General features: G+C 46.7%; 1 protein-coding gene and 1 non-coding gene across 4 annotated transcripts in view; both read left to right on the forward strand.

The window, feature by feature from the left end:
• SCARA5 (scavenger receptor class A member 5) overlaps positions 1-22,363 on the forward strand; it is a 120,356-nt gene that overhangs the window by 21,248 nt on the left and 76,745 nt on the right. For all 3 annotated transcript variants that reach the window (XM_036314126.1, XM_036314127.1, XM_036314128.1), the window contains exon 3: positions 8,928-9,056. In XM_036314126.1, coding sequence (XP_036170019.1) covers positions 8,928-9,056 — 129 coding nt within the window. The remainder of the gene's footprint in view (positions 1-8,927; positions 9,057-22,363) is intronic.
• Positions 14,975-15,102, forward strand: LOC118659514. The gene has a single exon (XR_004968617.1). It is a non-coding gene; the product is annotated as a small nucleolar RNA SNORA11 (small nucleolar RNA).

The raw sequence follows: 22,363 nt of genomic DNA on the forward strand, positions 1-22,363 counted from the left end.
AGCCCTGGCTGCCACCCGGCAAACACGTCTCTGGATGATTTATTTCCTCTGACAAGGGGCCAGGAGAGCAATTGGGAGTCTTTTTCAGAGGGATCCAGGGCCACTCTGCGGGAGGAGGGTCCTTGGTCCTGAATTTAGGCAGAACCCTTAGCCTGCTGCTCTCCGGGTCCCTCTGCATGAAGACAGCATTTCTTCCCATTCATGCACTGCCCGTGTTGGGCAGGTGTGGGCATCTCCTGCCAGCCCCAGGGCCCACTTCTTCTTCCTGGGGACTCCCTGACTCCTCCCCTCCTTCCAGGGGGCAGCGATGGGCCAGCTCACCTTGAGTGCCTGTGCCTTCATCTCCCCTCCCACCTGGCTGTCTCTCCACCCCTCAGCCCCAGCTGCACCGTAACCTGCAGGCCACCCAGAGTCCCTTCTCCTCCTCTTTTCTCCTGTAGAAAATAAACTCACAAGAGTTGATTGTTTTCAATTTTTTTTTTATGCAGATTAACTTGGGAAATCAATAGGGGATGAGAAAAATAGCAAATATTACAGGGAAGTTACAAAATTGCAAGATGTCTCTAGAAGGACCAGGAGAAACTGTTCTAGGTCATCATAACATCTGAAATGAATGAGTTCTGGCCGTCTCGCCTTCCGTCCCCTCCCCCTTTCTTAGAACTGGATGTGGAAGGCTCAGACTCATTCAATCTTGCAGGAGACTGTGGTCTCCTTCGTCGGGTGCCCTCACCAGGGACGTCTGCCTGGAAGACTCAGGTCTAGGGTCCAATGAGGCAGAGACGACTGGTGTGCGATGTACCCCAGTGGGCGGTTCGGGACCCTCCCACATTCAGTTGGGATGAAACTGCAAGTGGGTGGCGGTCCTCTGCAGCGTCCCTGTCTCCCTCCTCTTCCCTCCTCTTTATTGCGGGAAAGTAAACAGAGGTCCCCATTAAAACCAGAAAGGGAGGGCAGCCTGGACAGGCAGAGGGTATTTGGGGCTGCATTCTTACAAGGGACAATGTGAGGGTGAGTAACCAGAACGAGGGTGATGAAGTCAGCCTTCAGGGTTTTAAGAAGATCCTTGGACAAGAGGAGCTCTGTGGTCCCTTCCAGACCTAAAACCTTATCTCCACCTGCTGTTTACCAGCTGTGGAATCACAGAGAACAAAAAGAAAATGACTGTTTGTCCTCGGCAAAACTCAATTAGGTGACAACTGAATCACTGCATCCTGTTTTCTAAGTTGTATAGACCCAGGTTCATTGGAAATAAGCAAATACCCACTCAGAGTTTGTGAGTTGGTGGTTGTTTTTCTAATGGGAGAGGGGAAAAAAATTCGAACAGATTAAGAACTTGAAAAGTTAGTTTGTCAAGGAAGGGCTAAATTCATGAAGGGGATCGCTCCTGGTCTCACAGTCCATGTGGGACAGAGGCAGGCTTCGAATCTACCTGCACAGAGCCCCAAACCCGTGCTAGTCCCGCTGTGGGAGTGACAGGGAAACCAGGACCCGGAGTTTCTGAGGCTCCCACATTAGGGTGGCATTGACATTGGGGGGTGGGCATCCCCTGACTCACCCTCAGCTCAACTGTCTAGGGCTGAGTGGTTTTCAGATGAACTTTCCTTTTCTGGTCTTTAATCCTTGCTCCCAGGCACCTCCCCACCCTCCGCAGACAATATTTGAGCAAAAGCTCTTTAGGGAGTACTCTCGTTCCTGTGATTAAAAGGAACCCTTTGCAATGTTAGCCTCTGGGGATCATAAAATAGTTTGAGACAAGCCCATTTTGAACGTACCTTATTAAAAAGAAATCAACATTTAAAAAAATAAATAAACCAAGCTCTGATAGCAAGACGTTTCATTGATTTTTCCAAGAATGTGTCTTCACATGCTCTTTTGATATGACAAATGCCTCACTCCACAAACTGTGTACCTCTGTGCCATGGAAGTGTGACTTCACCATTGAATCAACATCAGGACGTCCAGGGGTGGGGCTCAGGCCTCAGGATGTCTATGAAGTTCCAATGTATGACGATGCTATGCAGCCAGGATGAAAGCGTGGCTCCAGTCCCAATGGCTTGCTCCCACGGTTTACCTACCTATTTGGGCACGCAGTGGCAATCCGAAGTCATGGGTGAGCAAGCAAAGCCAAGATTGTGTTTATTTTTTTCAGACCAACATTTTGCACCAAAAAAAAAAAAAGGAGGTGTTTACAGCCAACAAAAATGTGTCAACTATTTGCGTAAGACAAATGTAAGAGATGATCTTTGCAGCAAAAACAAATGCCTTGCACATGTCTTTGTTCCTGCAAAGAACGTTATTGCGGTTCTGCTGTGTGCTGGTTGATGGGGTGAGAGGGATCAGTGGGACACGTCCTGCCCCAGAGGACCTGTCAGACACGTGGGGCAGATGGAGATGTCCATAGACACTTGTGAATAATGAAGGTACCGCCGGAGGTGTGTACAGGTCCTGACATGGTTCTTTCCGTGAGACTTAAACCTCCCTTCTACCTATTCTAAATCTTGAACATCTAAAAAGTTTGGTTTTGCTCCCCTATAAATAAAATCTCCTTGGAGTACATCAACTTTTTTCTTGCAAGTTGTCATTGAGCTGTGATTTCATGACTTTCCCTAAAGTCCCTGTTTCGCAAATGTTTCTCACTACATACAATACAGTGGTACTCAAGAGGGGGTGAAGTGACGCATGGGTGTAAATTTGTTATTTTAGTGGTTAGGTATTTATTTTCATGTGTAATAGGAAGATGCTGTTTCCACTTACGATGATGCTATCAAGTTGCCTTCCCAAATAAATTCAAGTTTTAAAAATGTGGAGCGACAAAGGCAATCATAGCCCGGGGATGTGAAGCTCTGGTACAACCACGCAGGCCAGATGCAGATGGGTGCCTGGAGGCGGGAACTCCATCTCTCTGACAGCTTCCCACCCACCAGGAAGCATGCGCTCCCCGCTGAGATAAACATCATCGCCCAGCCTGGCACTGGGGACTTGTTCTGCAAGTCATTTTGCTTTTTTTTTTTTTTTTTTTTTTTTTTAGTTTCCATTTACTCGCTTGGAGCCACTGACGTACCCTCTCCAGGCCTCTCGAGCCCCCTTTCCTTGGCTTTCTGATCCCCTGCGATGCCACCCTCATCTCTGGAGGGCGCCGCAAGATGGAAAAGCCTCTCCCTTGACTCCCCTACATCTTGGTGGAGTTTGTCTTTGTTTCTGTTTTGTCTTTTTGTGCCATCTTCTCCCTCGATCTGGTCTTGTGTGTGACCGTGTCTACAAACAACGATGTTTAATAGCTAGCAGCCTTGTTTGGTATTTTCTCCAGAACTTTTCCCACATGGAGGAAGATAGTTGTCTTCTTAAAGTCACAGTTCTCCAACAGATAGCTGTACATCGGGGGAGAAAGCCAGTGGATCTCAGCCCATTGACAAAGGCCTGTCCTTCAAAGCCCTGCTGAGCTGCTGCACCCTCCATGCCGGCTCTGGGACATTCACACTGTCTAATAGTTACCTGTTGGCATGTCTTCTAACCCTCAGCTGTGAGCACCCAAAGGGCAGTGGCCATATTTTAATTGCTTGTTTAACAAACATTTCCTGAGTGCCTACTATGCGCTAGGCACTATCTGGGCACTGGGAATTTGCAAATGAGCAAAGTTTCTCCTGCGTGTGGCTTGTTATCTTTGCGTTTCCTAATGTCTAACGTAAGTGTATTAGTCAGCAATTGCTGAATAACAAATTACCCCAAAACCAAGCAGCTTAAAAACAGCAAAAATGTATTGTCTTACCCAGTTTCTGAGGAATCCACAGGTATGCAAGGAAAGTCACGATTGTGTTATTTTTTTACATCAAAATTTTGCTCAGAAATATAGCCTATATAATTAAAGCCTAATATGCTAAGTGTCCAACCTTCGTTCGACTGTTCGACTGGTCACTATGATGCGCACTGACCACCAGGGGGCAGATGCTCCGACTGGTAGGTTAGCTTGCTGCTGGGGTCCAGTTGGTCAGGACTGGGCGAGATGGGCCGGACACGCCCTGGAGCCCTCTCACAGTCCCTCCCTGGCCCTGACTGGCCCCGATCAGGACTGGGCGAGGCTGGCCAGACACACCCTGGAGCCAACCTCCCATGACCCCCCCCCCCGGCCGGCCAATCTCCTGCAGTCCCTCCCCAGCCTCTAAAATATTTCTTCTAATTAATTTCCTTTCAATGTGCATGAATCCCTGCACCAGGCCTCGAGTTTATGTATAATACAATCTGGCAGGAGTCTGGGAGCAGCTTAGGCAGGTAATTCTGGCTCAGCATCTCTCATGAGACTGCTGTCAAGAGCTCAGCCAGGGTGGAGTCATCCGAAGGCCTGGTTTGGCAGCAGTGTCTGCTTCCAGGCTCACTCACATGGCTGTTGGCTGAAGGCCTCAGTTCCTTATCATGTAGCCTCTCCTCAGGGTGTTCATAACATCGCAGCTGGCTTCCCTCCAAAGAATTGTTCCAAGAAAGAGAAAGAATAAGTAAAAAAGAAGTTGCTGTGTCTTTTGTCTAACCTCAGAAGTGACACACCATCCCTTCTACCATCGTCCATTGGTCACACAAACCAGTCCTGGTGCAATGCAGAAGGAGATGACACAAGGGGTCAGGGACCATCCAGGGCCCTTGAAGGCTGCCTTCTACTATAGGGCAATAGGTGGTGGGTGTTCAATAAATGCTTGTTATAGTATTACCCCAAACAAGCCAGAGGTCAAAACCTCTACTTTTTTTAAAAAATAGACTTTATTTTTAAAGCAGTTTTGCGTTTACATCAAAATTAGTGGAGAGTACAGGAAGTTCCCATATACCCCAGGCCCCCACACACGCCCAGCCTCCCCCACTATCAGCATCTTTCAACACAGTGGTTACGATTTATGAACCTGCATTGACACATCATTATCATCCAAAGTCCATCGTTTACATAAGGGTTCACTCATGGTGTCATACATCCTATGGGTTTGGACAAATGTACAAGGACATGTCTGCATTGTTAGAGTCTCATACAGAATAGCTTCACTGGACTAGACGTCCTCTGTACTCCACCTGTTCATCCTTCCCTGCTCCCAGGCCCTGGCAACCACTCTCTTATTACTGTCACCATAGTTTTGCCTTTTCCAGAATGTCATATAGCTGGACTCAAACACTATCTGGCCTTTTCAGATTGGCTTCTTTTACTTAGCAATAGGCATTTCAGGTTCCTCGATGTTTTGTCACAGCTTGCTGGCTCATTCCTTTTACTTTTTTTTTTTAACAAATAAGTGAGTATGCTTTTTGCCCTGGTTTTACCGATGGTATCATTACGGAGTGTTTTTAATCTTCCACTCAGCTTAAATAATTTGAATGGTTTACCAGCTAACATGCTGCCTGCCATGTTAAATTAGAAAGTCAATACATGTGTTTTGGGCAGACTTAGTAACTGGTCTTTCCCATACAGTCATATTCTCTAGCCATCTTGCCAGAACCCTTCATGTTCTGCTTGTCTAACGATTTGTGGAAAATCTCTATGTGAAACCCTAATTATGTTCTATTTAAAATGGATTTTTGTTTAATAGACAAAGTAATCGAGTCTTGCTAAAAGAATGAAGCGCTCTCAGAGGAAGGTCTAAGTGGTGTGTGTGTTAGTTGACGAAGGGACCTGTCAACAGAGGGTGCTTTCTATTAAATTAAAGCCTCAGGTAGAGGGGAAGGGAAGTCCTCTGTTTTGATGGGAATGAAATGGAGCCAGGCCATTGCAGTCTGCCCCCCTCTGACAGTGAGCTGGCAACGCACATGCAGAGGACAAAGGCAAGGTTCAAGTTAGCAGCCTTGTCTGCGGTGTGATTTTCCTCTTCCTGTTCTGACAGACTTTAAATAAAAGGATGGTGTTCTAATGAGTGGGATTAAAGAAAGAGTAGTCCTTGCCCTTGTGACTGATTGGATTAGGAAAATGTTTTCATTCCTGAGGAATGAAGAGGGCCTTAGTTTTTGGTAAAAAATTTCAAGCTGAATGGCAATTAGCACTAATCTGACACTTTATAAATTACGATGTAGTCAAACTGTGAATGTATATTGTTTGCACTTAACCCTTAACTGTATTAACATTCAGTTTACTGGACTGACTGTCTCAAGTTCAGGCAAATTAGAGTGCCTTGGGCCTCAATAAAAATATTGCATGTAAAAAAATACATCAACTTTTTTTTAGAGAGAGAGAAAATAACTTCTTATTATAATGAACCAGAAAAACAAGATTCTACTGTAACTGAAACAATTAACAAAATATAGTTTAACTTAATTAAACCTCCAAAGGAAATAAGAAGAGGTCAGAGAAAGCAAATGAGAAGCCCATAGTGGTTGGGATAAATATATGAATAATACATTTCAGCTTAGGTATCTTCTGACCCATCCCAGCAGTTCTCTGCCATCATTCTCATCATCATCTAAAGAGGAAGCTGGGCTTAGAGCAGGACCAGCCTTCATGATAACTCATCCTATATAATAAAAGCCTAATATGCTAAGTGTCCTATTCGTTTGACCGTTTGACTGGTCACTATGAGGTGCACTGACCAACAGGGGGTAGATGCTCTGACCAGTAGGTTAGCTTGCTGCTGGGGTCTGGCCAATGGGGACTGGGCGAGACAGCCTGGACACACCTTGGAGCCCTTCCATGGTCTCTTCCCCAGTCCCATGCACCAGTGGGGTCCCTTGGCCTGGCCTGCACTCTCACAATCTGGCAGCCCTGGGGGGATTTTGGAGGGCTGGTTTCAGCCTGATCCCCACAGGCCTCTAGTATTTGTATAATATTCAATACTATGCCCACCATTCTGACTCTCAAAAGAAGCAGACTTTAATATGTTGCAACCAGACAGCCAGCAACTCTCACAAGAAACAAAAAAGAAAAAAAGAGAGAGAATGAAATGATACAAGAAGCCTACATATTTAGTAGCGAAACAGGTTATAGATCCTAGTGCATGAAAAGGGATGAAAAATTCTGGAAAAGAAGATTTAGGGTGAGTTAGAAAGCTGTATGTACTCTGTGCGAGTCAGTGGAAAATCAGGTTAACTTTTCAAAAACTGCCAATATTTAAGGGTTGATGAGAATTTGTATTGCTTGACAACTGGCTCCAAATTGTACCCAATGCTTTATGGAAACATTATGCGATCATTTTCTACGTAGCTGTTTTAACAGCAGTGTTTTCAATAAAATGGGTTAAATGAATGAGAAAATGTTCCTCACCTAACAATACCTCTGGGGAGACAGGGCCCCAAATTAGTCACCACCATTTCCCCTCATGGTCACCAAACCCCCTGAAGGCCACAGAGGTGCTAAGAGGTAATAAGTAGTCCCCACATATCGCCCTTGCAAACCCAGAGTTACCAGGGAATTGTGAACATCACACCACCTTTTAAAACATCTTCTGAATATCAAATATTTCAACATCTGGTTGTCAACCTTTCTCTGCTCCACACCGTCCTCCATCCGGGTGCTAACTTTGAGAATAAGCATAAGAGGGCGTGCATATTTTGAAAAACGCCCTGCAATGCTTCTTACGTGCCCTGCTGGGGATCAAGGTGGGTGAGCATCCCTTCCTTTCCACTGTCAGTTGAAGGTTAGCGGGCGAAGGTTACTGAGCGTCCTGGCCTCTGCATGGCCATCACAGAAGTGACTCAAAGGAGAAGTCCAGCTGGAACATGACCAGAAGTCAGAGCACCTGGGTCTCTGTTTACCACTAATATTTGACATCCTCTATTTGTATTATTTAAGGGGTTGGACTAGATTCCCAAGGCCCAGTAGAGCGCTGATGCGTTTCTGTTCCATTTGGGCCAGAAGCTGGTGAGCCTTGTGTAGTTTCACAGAATGAAGTTAGTATGTTTTCCTGTAAATCTAAACTCAAGGTTGCAAACCAGTGGTCAGATCCAGCATGCTAATGTGTTTGGTTTATACTCCCTAGCGTTTTATACTTTTTGTCTTATTTGTTGTTGTTTTAAATGAGCTGTTCACACTTAAAAACAGGGAGATTTCTCTAAATTACTTCGGGCTTGTCTTGAAAATCTGGCAACAGCCAGCCTTCATTCTTACACCGAAACCTCTTCCAGACCAGGCATGCGCTGTCGGATTCCCCAGGCCCACCTGGCTCATTGGCTCATTTCCATCCCTTCCCGGCCACTGTCGAAGTTGAGGTTTGCAACCAACCCCTGTTTTAAATTCTCTCCATATTCTCCAGATCACATGGGACAATGATGTCACATAAAGGACATGTATTCCAGCCTATTGGAGCTCTCTTTGCTGCTTGGTCTGGCTCTAGGAGGTGGGATTGTGTGGGCACGTGAGCAGTGGACATGTCTATCTGGCTGGTTCAAGAGCTCAGGGAGTGGCCCTATGATTTCACTTATATTGGAATCTAAAGGACAAAATAAGAGAACAAACCAAATGGAAACAGGCTCATAGATACAGAGGACTGACGGATGGTCACCAGAGAGGAGGGGCGTTGAAGGACTGGGTGAAAAAGGTGAAGGGATTAAGAACTACAACTTGGTAGTTACAAAATAGGCATGGGGATATAAAGTGCAGCATAGGAAATATAGTCAATAATATTGTCATAACTATATATCGTGCCAAGAGGTAATATGAGGGGAGCACTATGTGAATTGCATGATTGACCACTACGATGCACACCTGCAACTGATACAAAATAATATTGAATGTAGGCTGTAATGAAAAAAATACCCATTTTATAAGAGCACAGGGGTGGGAGGAGAGCTAGAAGCTGAAAGCTTGTCATGGTTCTGCAAAGCTCCTCATGGTTACAGCTGCATTACAGATGTGTGAGGCTTCTCCACGTCAACATCTGCGCGCACCACGGAGCGATGAGACCAAGAGAGAAAAAGCTTATGAGGTTTTCAAGTGTCTTTTTCCTTTTCCTCCTCTCCTTGCCCTTATTGTTTAGGTCCATGCCACAAGCGACGGACAGGTGGCTGCTGCACCCAGCTGGGCTCCCTGTCGGCCCTGAAGCATGCTGTCCTCGGGCTCTACCTGCTGGTCTTCCTGATTCTCGTGGGCATCTTCATCTTAGCCGGTAAGAGCACCCTTTCCTGTCCTGGCCTTTACGGATGTGGAAGGAGCGATGTAGGAAGTGAGAGAGACAGGAACTGGAGAGCGGGAGCCTCCACTCTTTGTTCCCACAGTTGTGAGCCTACACACTGCCCTTCTCACCGTGGCAACCGTGAAAGAGGAAGCTGGCACCACTGTTAGCAGCATTGCCTGCTTCATTTGGGATGAGTTGTTGGCAGGGGCTGCGTGAGCTTGGGAAAGCTCTGAGCCCAGGAACAGAGACCTGGTTGCTCTGAGAGTCTTCTGACTTTCCCCGAATCGTCGGGTGACATTGTGCATTTATACCGGGCCTCTCTGGGCTCTGGACTGTGGTTCTCACAGAACAGGCTGGGCCCCCTGTCCTGGGTGTGATGAAAACAGTCATGAGAGACTTTGCTGTTGAGCCTAATCAGTTTCATGGTCAGCCTGCTGCCCTTTTGCTATTCATGGGGGTGGGATGGGTTTGCCCCCATTCAGTTGGGCTCTTCTCCCAGTTCCCGTCTGCGGGACAGGCTGGTGGTGATGGGCTGAAGTTTGGAGTACATTCTCTAGTCAGGAAGGAGCAGAGCATGGACGTAGGAAAGGATCGGATGGAGGACCCTATACTTTGAGCAGCCCAGTTCACCACCCATTGTCATTCCACCGTGATGGAGACAGTGAAGGAATACAGGCTGACTCCCACTCAAGGGGGAGGATGCTCAGTGTCCACCTTTCTCAATGGAGATAGATCAGGCTTGACCAAGTCAGCCACGGGGTCGGTTTATTTCGATCTCTCTCATCCTACGTGAGTGCCTACTTTGTGCCAGGTTCCATGCTAGGGTTGCAGACATGGCTAAATAAGACCCAGGGGCTTCCTCTAAGGAACTCCCAGTCCAAGGGATGAAGCAGGGACACACAGATAGAGCCCTGCCATAGGGACTATGATGGGGACTCTGTGTTGACACAACAAGTGCTGTGGTAATCCAGAGAAGGCACACACAGTGCGAGTGTGGGTGTGGCAGGTGGGGGATTGGCCAGAGCAAGACTGCTGGCAGGCAGAGCTGGCTTGGAGTGCTGAGGGTGGGGTCCTTGGGTCAACTCTAGCGATGGAATCTGGAGGCTAAGCCCTTGCAGACGACCCTTTGCTAGCAATCCTGAGGCAGATGCTTAGGGCCTCCCTGGTCTGGTCTCACTTCGTGTCAAGTGAAAGTAGTCACCTGGGCCCTGGATGGGATGTTCAAGGCCGCCTTCGCCCTCAGGTTCCCACACTCGGGGCAAAGGGCTTCATTAGGGGTGGTGTCTGTCCCATCAAACGTTGGCCTGGAGGGCAGCCAACAGCCACAATGAGGGAAACTGGTGATTCATCTCAGGGATGATGTCCAGTCAGAGGATGATTTGAACATGTTCTTGGGCTGTTCCAGGGAGAGATTGGGATCTGGGTTTTGTGGGCTTAGCAGCCATAGCCATAGCAAATTTCCAGAATTTTTGGAAAGTGTTTCAGCCCAACAGGAAATCTAGGCTACAGTATAACAAGTTATCTGGGGAACGGGAACTTTTAGGTGATGGAAGAGGGTCTAAAGGAGAGAGTCAGGCTGGTGGGGCCCAGGGGCAGATCTCTGGACGCCCGAGGGCCTGGAAGGCCGCCATCTCTTGGAAAGATAAGACTTGTAGGGGATAAAATTCTCTTCTGGTGTCTGAAGAGCTGCCATGTTGAAAAGAGCAGATATAGTCAATGTGGCCTCTGAAGATAGAAAGGGACAAATGGGTAGTTTTATAAAGAGACAGATTTCCATTCAAAATAGAGGAGAGTTTCAAACAAGCGTGCTGCCCATATGATGAAGAAGGACTTTTCTCCTGGCTTGGTGTTTGAGTGGGGTTTATGATGACATCCTGGACGTTTCAGAAAGGAGGGTGGAACATGGTTTCTCAATCCAATGAAAACATTGCCATGCTTCTTTGGTTGTTCCATGTGGAAGGCAAGGGAAGATTTAGATCTTTATCACCTTTGAACCTAAGGTTTCTGGGTACCAGATTGCCTGTGTGGAGTAAAAATTTTGGTTGGATTGGAACTGATCTGATGAAACAAAGCATCACACTTTTTCTCTTGGCTCTATGGCATAGCCACGGTCACCTGCCCAGGTTCTTGTCTGGAAAATCATGGTGGCCTCTGGGGAAGACTTGGTGAGGGCGGCCAATGAAAGAAATAGTCACCAGCTGTCTCCTCCCTAGGGAGGGACTTAGGAATGCAGTGGGAGTTTTCCAGGAGGCCCTGCCTGACCTTAGTTTTTTCAGATTACCCTGACTGAAGGCCTCCAGTGATGCTTCCCTTCAGAAAATATCAAGATGATGGAGAGATACATGGTTCAGAGTAAGCCAGAGCCTGCCAGGCCTTCTGCAGGTGCCCGGCTGTGGCTGTTTCCCCATCTTGGGCAGGACATGCTCGCCAGTGCCCTGCTGAGGTGACCTGAATAGGATGTGCTATGCACTGAATTGTGCTGCCTCCAGCCCCCAATTTATATATTGAAACCCTAACCTCACGTGTGATAGTATTTGGAGGTGGGGCCTTTGGGAGTAATTAGGTCATGAAGGTGGGTCAGGAGAGAAAGAGAGAGAGAGAGAGAGAGAGAGAGAGAGAGAGAGAGAGAGAGAGAGATCATCTGAGGAGACAGCGAGAAGGGGCCATCTGTAAGCCAGAAAGAGTGCCCTCAACAATAAACAAATCACACTCCTGGACCTTAGACTGCCCAGCCTTCACTGTGACAAATAAATGTCTGTTGTTTAAGCCAGCTAGTCTGTGGCATTTTGTTTTAGCAGCATCAGCTGACTCAGACAGGAGGAGTTCTGTCGAACCACTCTTAGACTTCAAAACCTTCTGGTCAATAAAAAGCTCATACATCTTATACCTGGATGACAGGATTATTCCCTGCAACCCAGTGCCACGTCTGACTATCTGATCAGTAATATCAGGTTGCAGTACTGCTTTCCAATGTTATGAAATTATCATCTAATTACACAAAAATATTACTCTATAAAACCTTACATGGGACTTTTCTCAATTCACCTCTTTATCCCAGCATTCAAAATAAAAGGCAAATACTGCACCTTGTGTTTAGGCATCAGCCCAGCTTCCCCTGTCAGAAGGTTAATCCAGCCATTGCACAAACTATTTCAACAATTGGGCTTTCTATATTTCCACACCATCACTGGGTTCTATGACCACAGCTGTCCATCATCTCCCAAGGAGGCCATACCAGTCTATCCTTCCTGTCTCTTCAACCCACGTTATTTATTACCTGGGCCGATGTTCTTGTTCTATTCCAAATTCATCTCTGAACAGTACAGAATAGGGAACCTAACTTCCCGCACAAGAGACTTGAGATTCAATGATCATGAGGTTAGGAGGTGCTCAGTCCAGCATTTTAGGGAAGATGTTCTCTGATGGAGTTCAAGGGTTAGAGGAGGTTCAATCTTACCCAGGACTATTCTGGGACATCGTTGTGGTGAGAAAGGATGGTCATCAGGAACCACCTCTTCCTCCCCTTTCTTGTCATTGAGGAACTTGAATTCCCACGAGTGAAAATGAAACAGCAGGAAGGGGAAATGCAAACATCTGGGGGTCTAATTTGGTGGGAAGCTGAAGTATCACAGCCATGTAGGCTACAGACCTGGGAGAGTTCCTTGGAGAGAATCGGGCTCCCTCACATCTTCATGCAGTTCTTTCTTAACAGCAGCAGTTAGACGTCACTGTCAGCGTCCTTAGAGTGTGCTTCACTGTGCATGAGGACTTATGGGCAAACAAGCCCGGTGTTTCAGTCCATTCGGGCTGCTATAGCAAATTGCCAGAGACCGGGGGCTTAAACAGCACACACTTATTTCTCACAGTTCTGGAGGCTGAGGCATCTGAGGTCAAAGTGCTGGCAGATTTGGTGAGTGGTTTGGGTCCCTTTCCTGGTTCATAAACAGCCACCTTCTCGATGTGCCATTGCGTGGTAGAAGGGGCAGGGGGTCTCTTGGGGGTCTCTTTTATAAGGGCGCTAATCCCATAATGAAGGTTCCACCCTCATGACCTAATCATTTCCCAAAAGCCCCCCGCCCCCACCCCCTCTTAATTCCATCACCTTGTGGGTTAGGATTTCAACATATGAAGTTGGGTGGGGTGCGAACATTCGGTCTATAGCATAGGAATAAAGAGAATCATGAGATAGTTGTGGTTCCTGCTCTGGGAGTGTTTAAATTTATAAGCACACATACACATTAGGACCGTATGACGTCGCCAATGCTGCGGGCCAAATTGTGCCAAGGAGAGCCTGATTCCTGAGAGCTGGAGTGCTTGGGGGGGGGGGGGGGGGGGGGGGGGGCTCAGCCTGGGGAGAGCTGAACACCAAGTGGTCCACGTGCCTTTTGAACTGAGCACCCCTGCTCTGGATCGCCTTGTTTCAGGCAGGTGTGTCCCTGATGCCACAGCCAGAGCACAGTGTGCTCAGAGCCCATAGCCACGTGTACTCAGAGCGCTGATCTCATCCTGCATCTTGGAATTGCCATCATGGTGCCCTTGGCCTTTGTGGGGACACTGTCAGAAACAGGACATGAAATTCCACCCTGGGCTGTCCTACGGGTGCTGGTGAGGACACTGTTCATTCTATCTCCACGAAGAGGACCTGGGGAGAAGTTAGTCTCTGTCTTGGAGGGCGTGCTTTCCTTGAGGAATTTGTTTGTGCCTTAAGGAGACTGTGAATCGGAGAGTCATTAACATTTGCGTTCAAGGAGGTCATTAATGCAAACTGGTAGTTCGTTGTCATCCCATTGTAAGATGCGTGACTTGGAAGGAAATTAACGTGAAAACCTGGAGGCAGATCTGTGGTCCACCCATAGCAACTTACAGGCCTTATGGAAAATTTCTTCGGTTTGTCTCATTCCCACCTCCTTTAGATCACCTCGCTTGCTCTCCCTTTATCTCATTCTCATCTATTGTTCCTTTCGTGCATTTTATGTCTCCCTATAGACCTCTTTGGAACAAAAACGGGTGTTATGCACCGTTTTGTCATTTAAAAAAATTCTGCCTCCTCTATCTTATTCTGCAAGTGCGTGCTATTTAGGTGAATGGATAAGTGAATGAAAGCGACAAGGAACCTTGGAGGGGGTCTTATTGGTGGAAAAAGATGATTATTTCCGTTGTAGCCAAGTATCTAAATATAGATAAGTATAGAATCTCCACTCAAAGGCATGTGCCAGTCGGTGTGTAATTAATCACATATATTAACTAACTATATTAATACACACATCATATAGACTGGATTGGCATTATAGCATTTAGGAAGAATATTAAGACAGACATGACCACGTACCTTACACTGCTAACGCCATGGACTTTCAAGTCAGCCTGCCTGGGTTTGAATTCCACCCTGCCCTCTGCTACCAGCTGTGTGACGTTGGCCAAGTTATTTGACTTTTCTGAACCCGGGTTTCCTCTTTTGAAAATGGAAGAAATAACTCTGCCTGCCTCATTGGGCTGTTTTCACAGTCAGCACGATAAAAATAGCAGCCATTATTATTGTTGTTGTTATAGTATCAGTACTACCACCACTATTAGTGTTATTACTTGTCTTCTCTTGGCTTTCTCTGCAGTCAATTAAGCTTGATGATGTGAACTGAGAGTTAGAAAAGCTTGGGTTTAGTCCCAGCTCATCCATTAACACTCTGTAATCTTGGGGGGAAATCGCTTCGCTGTCTGAACCTTAGTACACTCATTTGTAAAATGAGCAGGTTGGACTGTGTTTCTCAAACTTTTTGATCATGACCTAAATTAAGAAATATATTTTACATCACAACTAGTTTACACATATATACACAAGAAAAAGTCTTGAACGTGTGATGCATGCTGATGACTTTCTATTCTATTCTATTCATTTTTAAAAAACGGTCACTTGGGTGTGGAGAGAGCAGAGCGCCTGAAGAACGGCTTCTCTGTGTACAACACATCCAACAGCAACTTGGGCTTACTCCTCACGGGTGGCAGAACACTATGGCCTCCTGTGACATTACGCCCTCTACATAAAAGAAAAACAAAAGAAAAAAATATATATAAGTCTTTGTTTTACTATGGTTGCAAATATCAAAAAATTTCTATATGTGACACGGCACCAGAGTTAAGTTAGGGTTTTTCAAAATGCTGACACGCCGAGCTCAAAAGGTTCGCCATCACTGGCCTAAACCCTGATACTGTACAAATCACACTAGTCTCTCTGTTTGTGGACTACCAGTTTACTCTCAGATTACTGCCTGATTACTCCTGCCTCCATTTGCTTACCTCTGCTTCTATACTGGGGAGAGGTTATTTTTAAACAAATTACATCATGTCACTTGTCTTTTCTCACTGGTAATCTATGCAACTCCCTACACACATTATCTCTTCTCAGTAATCTTTCCAAAGTAGTGTTCTCCCATTTTTTTACATGAGGAAATGTGTTTTCAACAAAATCCAAATGTGCTCCATTCTGGGGTGAATTCAAGAGAGGTACCACTAACCATTGAGGCAACTTACTCATGGTTAGGTAAACAATGGGTACAGTCTTTTGAGCCAGACATTCAAGAATTTGCAAAAAAGTAAAATGCTGCCACTCTTATCACTAATTCATTTTTGGTTCTGGAAAATATTTATACTCTAGTTAAAATAATATTTATGTTGCCCAGCTGGTGTGGCTCAGTGGTTGAGTATTGACCTCTGAACCAAGAGATCAAGGTTCGATTCCCATTCAGGGCACATGTCTGGGTTGTGGGCTTGATCCCCAGTAAGGGGCATGCAGGAGGCAGCCAATCAATGATTCTCTCTCGTCACTGATATTTCTATCTCTCTCTCCCTCTCCCTTCCTCTCTGAAATCAATAAAAATATATTTAAAAAAATAAATAAAAAATAAAAAACAGTCACAACCCATACATTTATTTCATGATTCATGAATGAGATACAAGCCATAGTCTGAAAACAATGGTCTAATGATAGTTCTATTATTCTGTGTGTCTTTACATTCTAAGTGAATAGCTATACTATATTTAGGATATAGGTTTGGAAGGTAAACTTCTGGATTCAAATCTGGACTGTGCCACTGAATGGTTCTATAATCGTGGAGCAAATTATCTAACCTCTCAAATTCTCAGTTTCCTCTTCTATCAAATGGGATCCTAACAGCCCCATAGGGCTGTTGTGAGGATTAAATGAATACATGGAATCTCTTAGTGCCTGGCACACAAAAGTACTCGATCAATATTAGATGCTATTATCATCATAACTGATCATAACCGGAACAATCAAAGGGATTTTGCTCTCAGAAGAGCAAAGGATTAGAAACTCATTTAATCGGTGCACCTCGTGGTTCTGCTTACAGACAGAGGGTACTTGGTGTGTCCCGTGTGGTGGGAGAGTATGTTCCCACAGCCCACACATTTTTATAAACACAGGGGAAGCCCAGAGACCTTGTCTGAGGGACTTTGCACTTGCAGTGACAGTACAGGGCCCAGTTAAGAAACAGGCAGTGTTTCCAGCACTGTGGCTCCTCAGGGGAGGGAGTGAGTGAGCGAGCCCGCTCTGTGGTGCCGGTCCCACGCGTGACACTCAGGAGCTTAGCCTTGGAAGGGGCCTCAGAGGTTGCCCTGTACAACTTCCCTCCAAGGGAAAGAACCTCCCTCCCACTCTCCCAGACAGGCGAGGTGCTGTGCTCCTGTTGGAGAACAGCCACAAATGACAGACTTTTGCCTGATCTTCCTTGACTATCCCATACATGAGGTTTCTAGGTCCCCTTGCAGGAACCACTCATCATAAGGCTTTCTCCTCATTCTCATGCTCTTCACTGAGTTGCAAACACCAGTTCCTTCAACAGTGGCTCATTAGACCTGGTTTGGAGACCTGTGTGTGTGGATGCCCCTATCTGCACACTTGCTACCTTATATTGAAGTTATCAATGTATGTGCTTATCCCTTTCTAGTCCAAAAGAAAGCTCTTTCATGAGAAGGCACTGTGTCTTGTTACCTGTGTGCTCCCAGTGCCCAGCATAATGCCCTGCACATAGTAGGTGCTTAGCTAATGTTTGACCTACACTGAACACCTCAACATAATGGCCATCCCCCATCCTCGCCCAACAAGCTCCAGGTTTGAGCGATCAATGGAATGAGACACAGGAAAGCCAGTGTGGTCTGGCCAGGGCAGGGTGTGCTGGGCTGAGACCAACTTTGATCTCGTTTCCCATGTATGCTGATGTAACCTAAATTGGCATGAGCCTTTCTGGTGGTAACCCGTAGCAATACATGAGACCACATCCAATGGATGGAATACTATGCAGTCATTTAATCATCATGTCCACTCTCCACCCCTCCCGAACACCAGATCTCTTTCAAAGGAAATGCTGCCCAGTGAGAGCTTCTTCGTCCTATGTCGGTACAATTGGCTTTTGTTGGTTTTATTGTTGCTTGAACTTCAATGTGGCTCTTGTTAGTCATCTTAGTTACATGTCATCACTCTGGTTTCTGCCAAGTATTGCAGCCTGTTGGATCAGCTTCAATCTGGACTTGGACATCTGTCACTTAGCTTTTCCTTTCAGCCTTGTGTCAACATGTCTGAACATGTCTGAGCCAGTCTTCCATGCAGCCACGTGTACAGCTCCCAGGAGGACGTGACCAAGGGCACGTCAGCCCATGGACACACTTTACTGACCCGGGAGGTGAGATGGGATCACCTCAGAGGCCCTCCCCAGCGTTCTTCCTTAAACCTTGACCTCGCTCACCTGAGAAACCACCTTTCCCTCTGCTTCCCACCTGGGCTGGGTGGGCCTTTCTGAGCTATCAGAGCTTTCCCAGCAGAAGGTGACCCAGCCCCACCTTAGCTCCGGGGGAGTGAGTGGGAGGAAAAAGGAAGAAGGGAATTTTGACACCTTGACTTCTCCATGAAAGATTCCATTGCCCAGAATGAGGGGCATTTCATATCTCTCTGACTTTGATGGATGCCTCCAGCCACCCCTCAGATAAGAAAAATGGGCAGGGGGGTGGGAGGGAAGGTCACCTGCAAACTTGGCAATAAGCTCTCTCTGGGTCTTCATTCAAATTGTTACAATAATTACAGGGCAGAGGACCAATCTCAGCGACATCCTGCTGGAATCCTTCCTCTAGACCAGCGGTTCTCAACCTGTGGGTCGCCAACCTGTGGGTCGCGACCCCTTTGGGGATCGAACGACCCTTTCACAGGGGTCACCTAAGACCATCGGAAAACACATATATAATTACATATTGTTTTTGTGATTAGTCACTATGCTTTATGTTTAATTTGTAACAATGAAAATACATCCTGCATATCAGATATTTACATTACGATTCATAACAGTAGTAAAATTACAGTTATGAAGTAGCAACGAAAATAATTTTATGGTTGGGGGTCACCACAACATGAGGAGCTGTATTAAAGGGTCGCGGCATTAGGAAGGCTGAGAACCACTGCTCTAGACAAAGGGCCAAATCTGGCCACTGCCTGTTTCTGTCAATAAAGCTTTATTGGCCCACAGTCATGCTCATTAATTTATGAGCTGCCTGTGGCTGCTTTTGTGCTGCAGTGGCAACGTTGAGTAGTTATAACAGACACCATATGATCTGCAGAGCTTCACATAGTTAACAGCTTCACATACTCCCTGGCCCTTTACAGAAAAAGCCTGTCAAACCCCTCCCCTCTGATAGGCTTATATTGACCATTAATTAGTCCTTTATCTTTGGCCTCTGACCTGTGCTTCATAGTTTTAATTAATTTTCATATACATTATGCCCTTCTCCTAACAATCAAAAGAATCAGAAAAGAGTTTACAGCATAGGGATGAGGAGACCGGGGCTCAGAGGAGCTGCCAGTGCTGGCCCATGGTCCCCCGGCTGGGACTTCTCTTCCCCCAGACTCCTCTGGGAACAGTAACTGTCGCCCTGTGGCAAGGTGAATGGGCACTGTCAGACTGCCAGGGTCCAAATCTTGGCTTGGCCACTTCCTGCAAACCTTGGGTGAGTTATTCAAGCTCCCTCCCCGAGCCTTGATGCTCTCGTCTCTAAAGCAGAAGTGGCAGCACTCCCCACTGCGGTGAGGATTAAATTGATTCATCCATGTAAATTGCCTACACTATCCATGGCATACAGCTAAGTAACAACGGTGTTTGTTAGGTGATTGTCATTGACTATAACATCCACTGACCAGACCATAATCCAGCCCTCACTTAACCAAGCTGCACAGGAAGTAAGAGAGACTTGTCAACTGCTTCCATTTCTATCCCAGGAGGCAGGATTGGAGGAAACTTTAGAGGCAGTGTGAACGCAGCACCCAGATCTTGCTAAGAAAAGGAGCTTTCTTATTTAAGAAAAGAAAGGAAGGAAGGAAGGAAGGAAGGAAGGAAGGAAGGAAGGAAGGAAGGAAGGAAGAAGGAAGATGGAAATGTGCGAGTGTTAGTCTCTTTTTTTCTTCTGCAGCTTGCATCTTCCTCTCTGTGGCTCAGCCTTTGTACCTTCAAACCTTCCCTTTCCTTCTGCTCCCTGGTCCTGTCTTCTGCTGCGCAGGCCAGAGCTATCAAGTAGATTTTGTCACTGATGGGTGGTTTTGCGTTTGGACTGGGACTGAAGCTGAGTAACTAATAAGCTCTTGTTCTCCACCCTTTGGGAAAGAAGAAGTTATAAACTCTTGGAATTTCTGCAACCACCCTGTAGACATCGTGCCTGGTCTGCCCCCACCCAAGGGCCTGGCACTGTATTATACACAGCAAGATAGGAAGAGGACTAAAGAAAGGCTCCGGCCACAAAGATTGCACCAGCTAGAGAGCAGAGATGCAAAAAATAAATTACAAAGCACAGTGTAGAGAAAAGAACAGACATTTTGAGACCGAGGAAACCTGAATTCAAAATGTCAGCTTGATCATTTACAAGTTGCGACCCGGGGAAATTATTTAGCCTCATTTAAAAACAAACATTAAAATGAGGATAATAATGATCACTTATCAGTACTGAGATAACTCAATGAGATAACACCTAAAGTGCCTTGCACAATGCCTGCCGTATAGCAGGGGCTCAATAAATGTTTCTCTGTAAATCTCAGGCTATAGACACTACATTCTGAGAAGTTCCCATGTAATTTAGTGAAGCAATTGATTGGTCTTCTTTGCTGCCCCGCCCCCACCTGCTTCACCTCTAAGTCTATGAGTGACTAAGAGTTCAGTCCTTGGTCTTCTTCTCTTTTTTAATTGAATTCTGTTCCTGGACCTTCATCAAATTCCATCACATTCCACCTCTGACTTTTGCCCTGGATTCCAGATTAATATGTCCAACGACCTCCTTGTGTCATCCCTACTTGGTCATTTAATAAGCATCTCAGAATCAACATGTGAACAGCACTCTTGATTTTTCCTCCCCCATTTCTCTCCATTCCTATCAATGACACCACGATCTGCCCAGTTGTATTAACCAAGAGCCAAGGAATCCTCCTAGATTTATCTCCCCTGCCTCCCATGTTCACTTCATCAGCAAACGGTAACAGGCTCCATCATCTGTCGCCTGGACCCCTCCAATTGCCCCCAGGTAGGGTCGCCACAGTTAGCAAATAAAAAAACACGATGCCCTGATCAAGGTGAATTTCAGGTAAACGATGAATAATTTTCCAGTAGAAGCATGTCTCGCATATGTGATGGGAGGGCCTGGGAGGAGGGAAGACAAGGCCAAGAGCTTCTCACATGACCAGCCGGTCTCGACTTGGTGATGGTGGGCAGTTCCACTACTGTGGCCTCCAGGCATTTGGTCGTATGAGGATAATGTCCTCAGAGATGGAAAACCCCAATCTTCTTGGCCCCAGTGGCCCTTCCGGCTGGCAGCCCAGTGTGGCCTGATGGCCAGCAGGAGCCCCCGGGGCTTTTGTCCTCCCTGTGCTCCTTTGTGAGAGCCCCATATTCCCTGAGGTCCTTTATGGAGCAATCCAAGGGATGCAGGGATTGGGACAGGGGACCAGGGTTGGGCACTTCCTGTATTCCCGTCCCACCCTGCGTCGTGGTCCCAATCCATAGCCTCCCCTCCTCAGGAAATCCCAGAAGACATGTGGGCCTGGGCTCTGCTCCAGCTCAGGAGACATGAGTGGCTTCTCCCAAAGGCTTCTTTCTGAAGAGAGCATCTGTGTGAGCTCAGTGTTGTCCAGTGGGGCTGCCTGGAGCCAGCACCCCTTGTCCCTGGTTGCGGAGATCCTATCTCTACCAGGGGTCCTTGGAGCCCCTCCCCCACTTAGCACCTGCATGAACATGGGGGAGGCCGTGAAGGTGCCCCAAAGTGCCTTGCTGGAGGCAACGGTGCCAGTTCCCAGGGAGGGAAACGGGGACTCACAGAGCCCTGGCCGTGCCGACTCACTGTGGGAGGATTTCCTTCCGCACAGCGCTGTGTCTCCTTCTTGCTGCAGTTAACAGCAGTGGGATCTGGCCAGTTGTCCTCTGTGAGACATATTATCTGCCAGGGTTTTGGAAAAACTGCATCTTCCCGGGAGGAGTTGAGGAAGGGAGTCTCCTGCCCAGGAACACTTGTCCCCTGACCATTAATGAGCAGTGGCCACTGAGCAAGAACAAACAAGCAGATTGCCTGGAGGAAGGCCGGGTCCTTTCAGCATCTATAAAAACCCTTTAGACCCTTGAGCTCAAAAAACCCTACTCCACTGCTCTCAGGGAAGAAAGACAGGCGTGTGTACGAAACTCAACATTTTTCACCGTCACTCGAAACTGGGAAAAACATAAATGTCAAACCTTAGGACAGTGGTTCTCAACCTTCTGGCCCTTTAAATACAGTTCCTCATGTTGTGACCCAACCATAAAATTACTTTCGTTGCTACTTCATCACTGTCATGTTGCTACTGTTATGAATCGTAATGTAAATATCTGATACGCAGGATGGTCTTAGGCGACCCCTGGGAAAGGGTCATTCGACCGCCAAAGGGGTCGCGACCCACAGGATGAGAACCGCTGCCTTAGGGGGTTGTTCAGCTAAATGATGGCAAATCAGCACAAGGGAATATTACACAGCCTTTCCCAGTGATAACTGTGGAGCAGCGGGGGGAGATGTTTATGAAACAATGTTAAGGGAAGATAGACTGCTCCCTTGCGTGTGTACAGTCCGAGGGCAATTATGCAAGCAGATATACAGGCAAAGGGAGGTCGGGGGAGGGAACTTGGAGAAAGGAAAACAACTGTGGTCAATTTCCTCTAATGTCCTTGGTGTTTTAATAAAACCGCCCTTTTAAAAAGCCACAGGAATCCTTCTGTAACCCTGAGAACACATCACCC

Source organism: Myotis myotis, unplaced genomic scaffold (genome assembly GCF_014108235.1).
Source record: "Myotis myotis isolate mMyoMyo1 unplaced genomic scaffold, mMyoMyo1.p scaffold_m19_p_6, whole genome shotgun sequence".
In the NCBI taxonomy this organism is placed as follows: Eukaryota; Metazoa; Chordata; class Mammalia; order Chiroptera; family Vespertilionidae; genus Myotis; species Myotis myotis.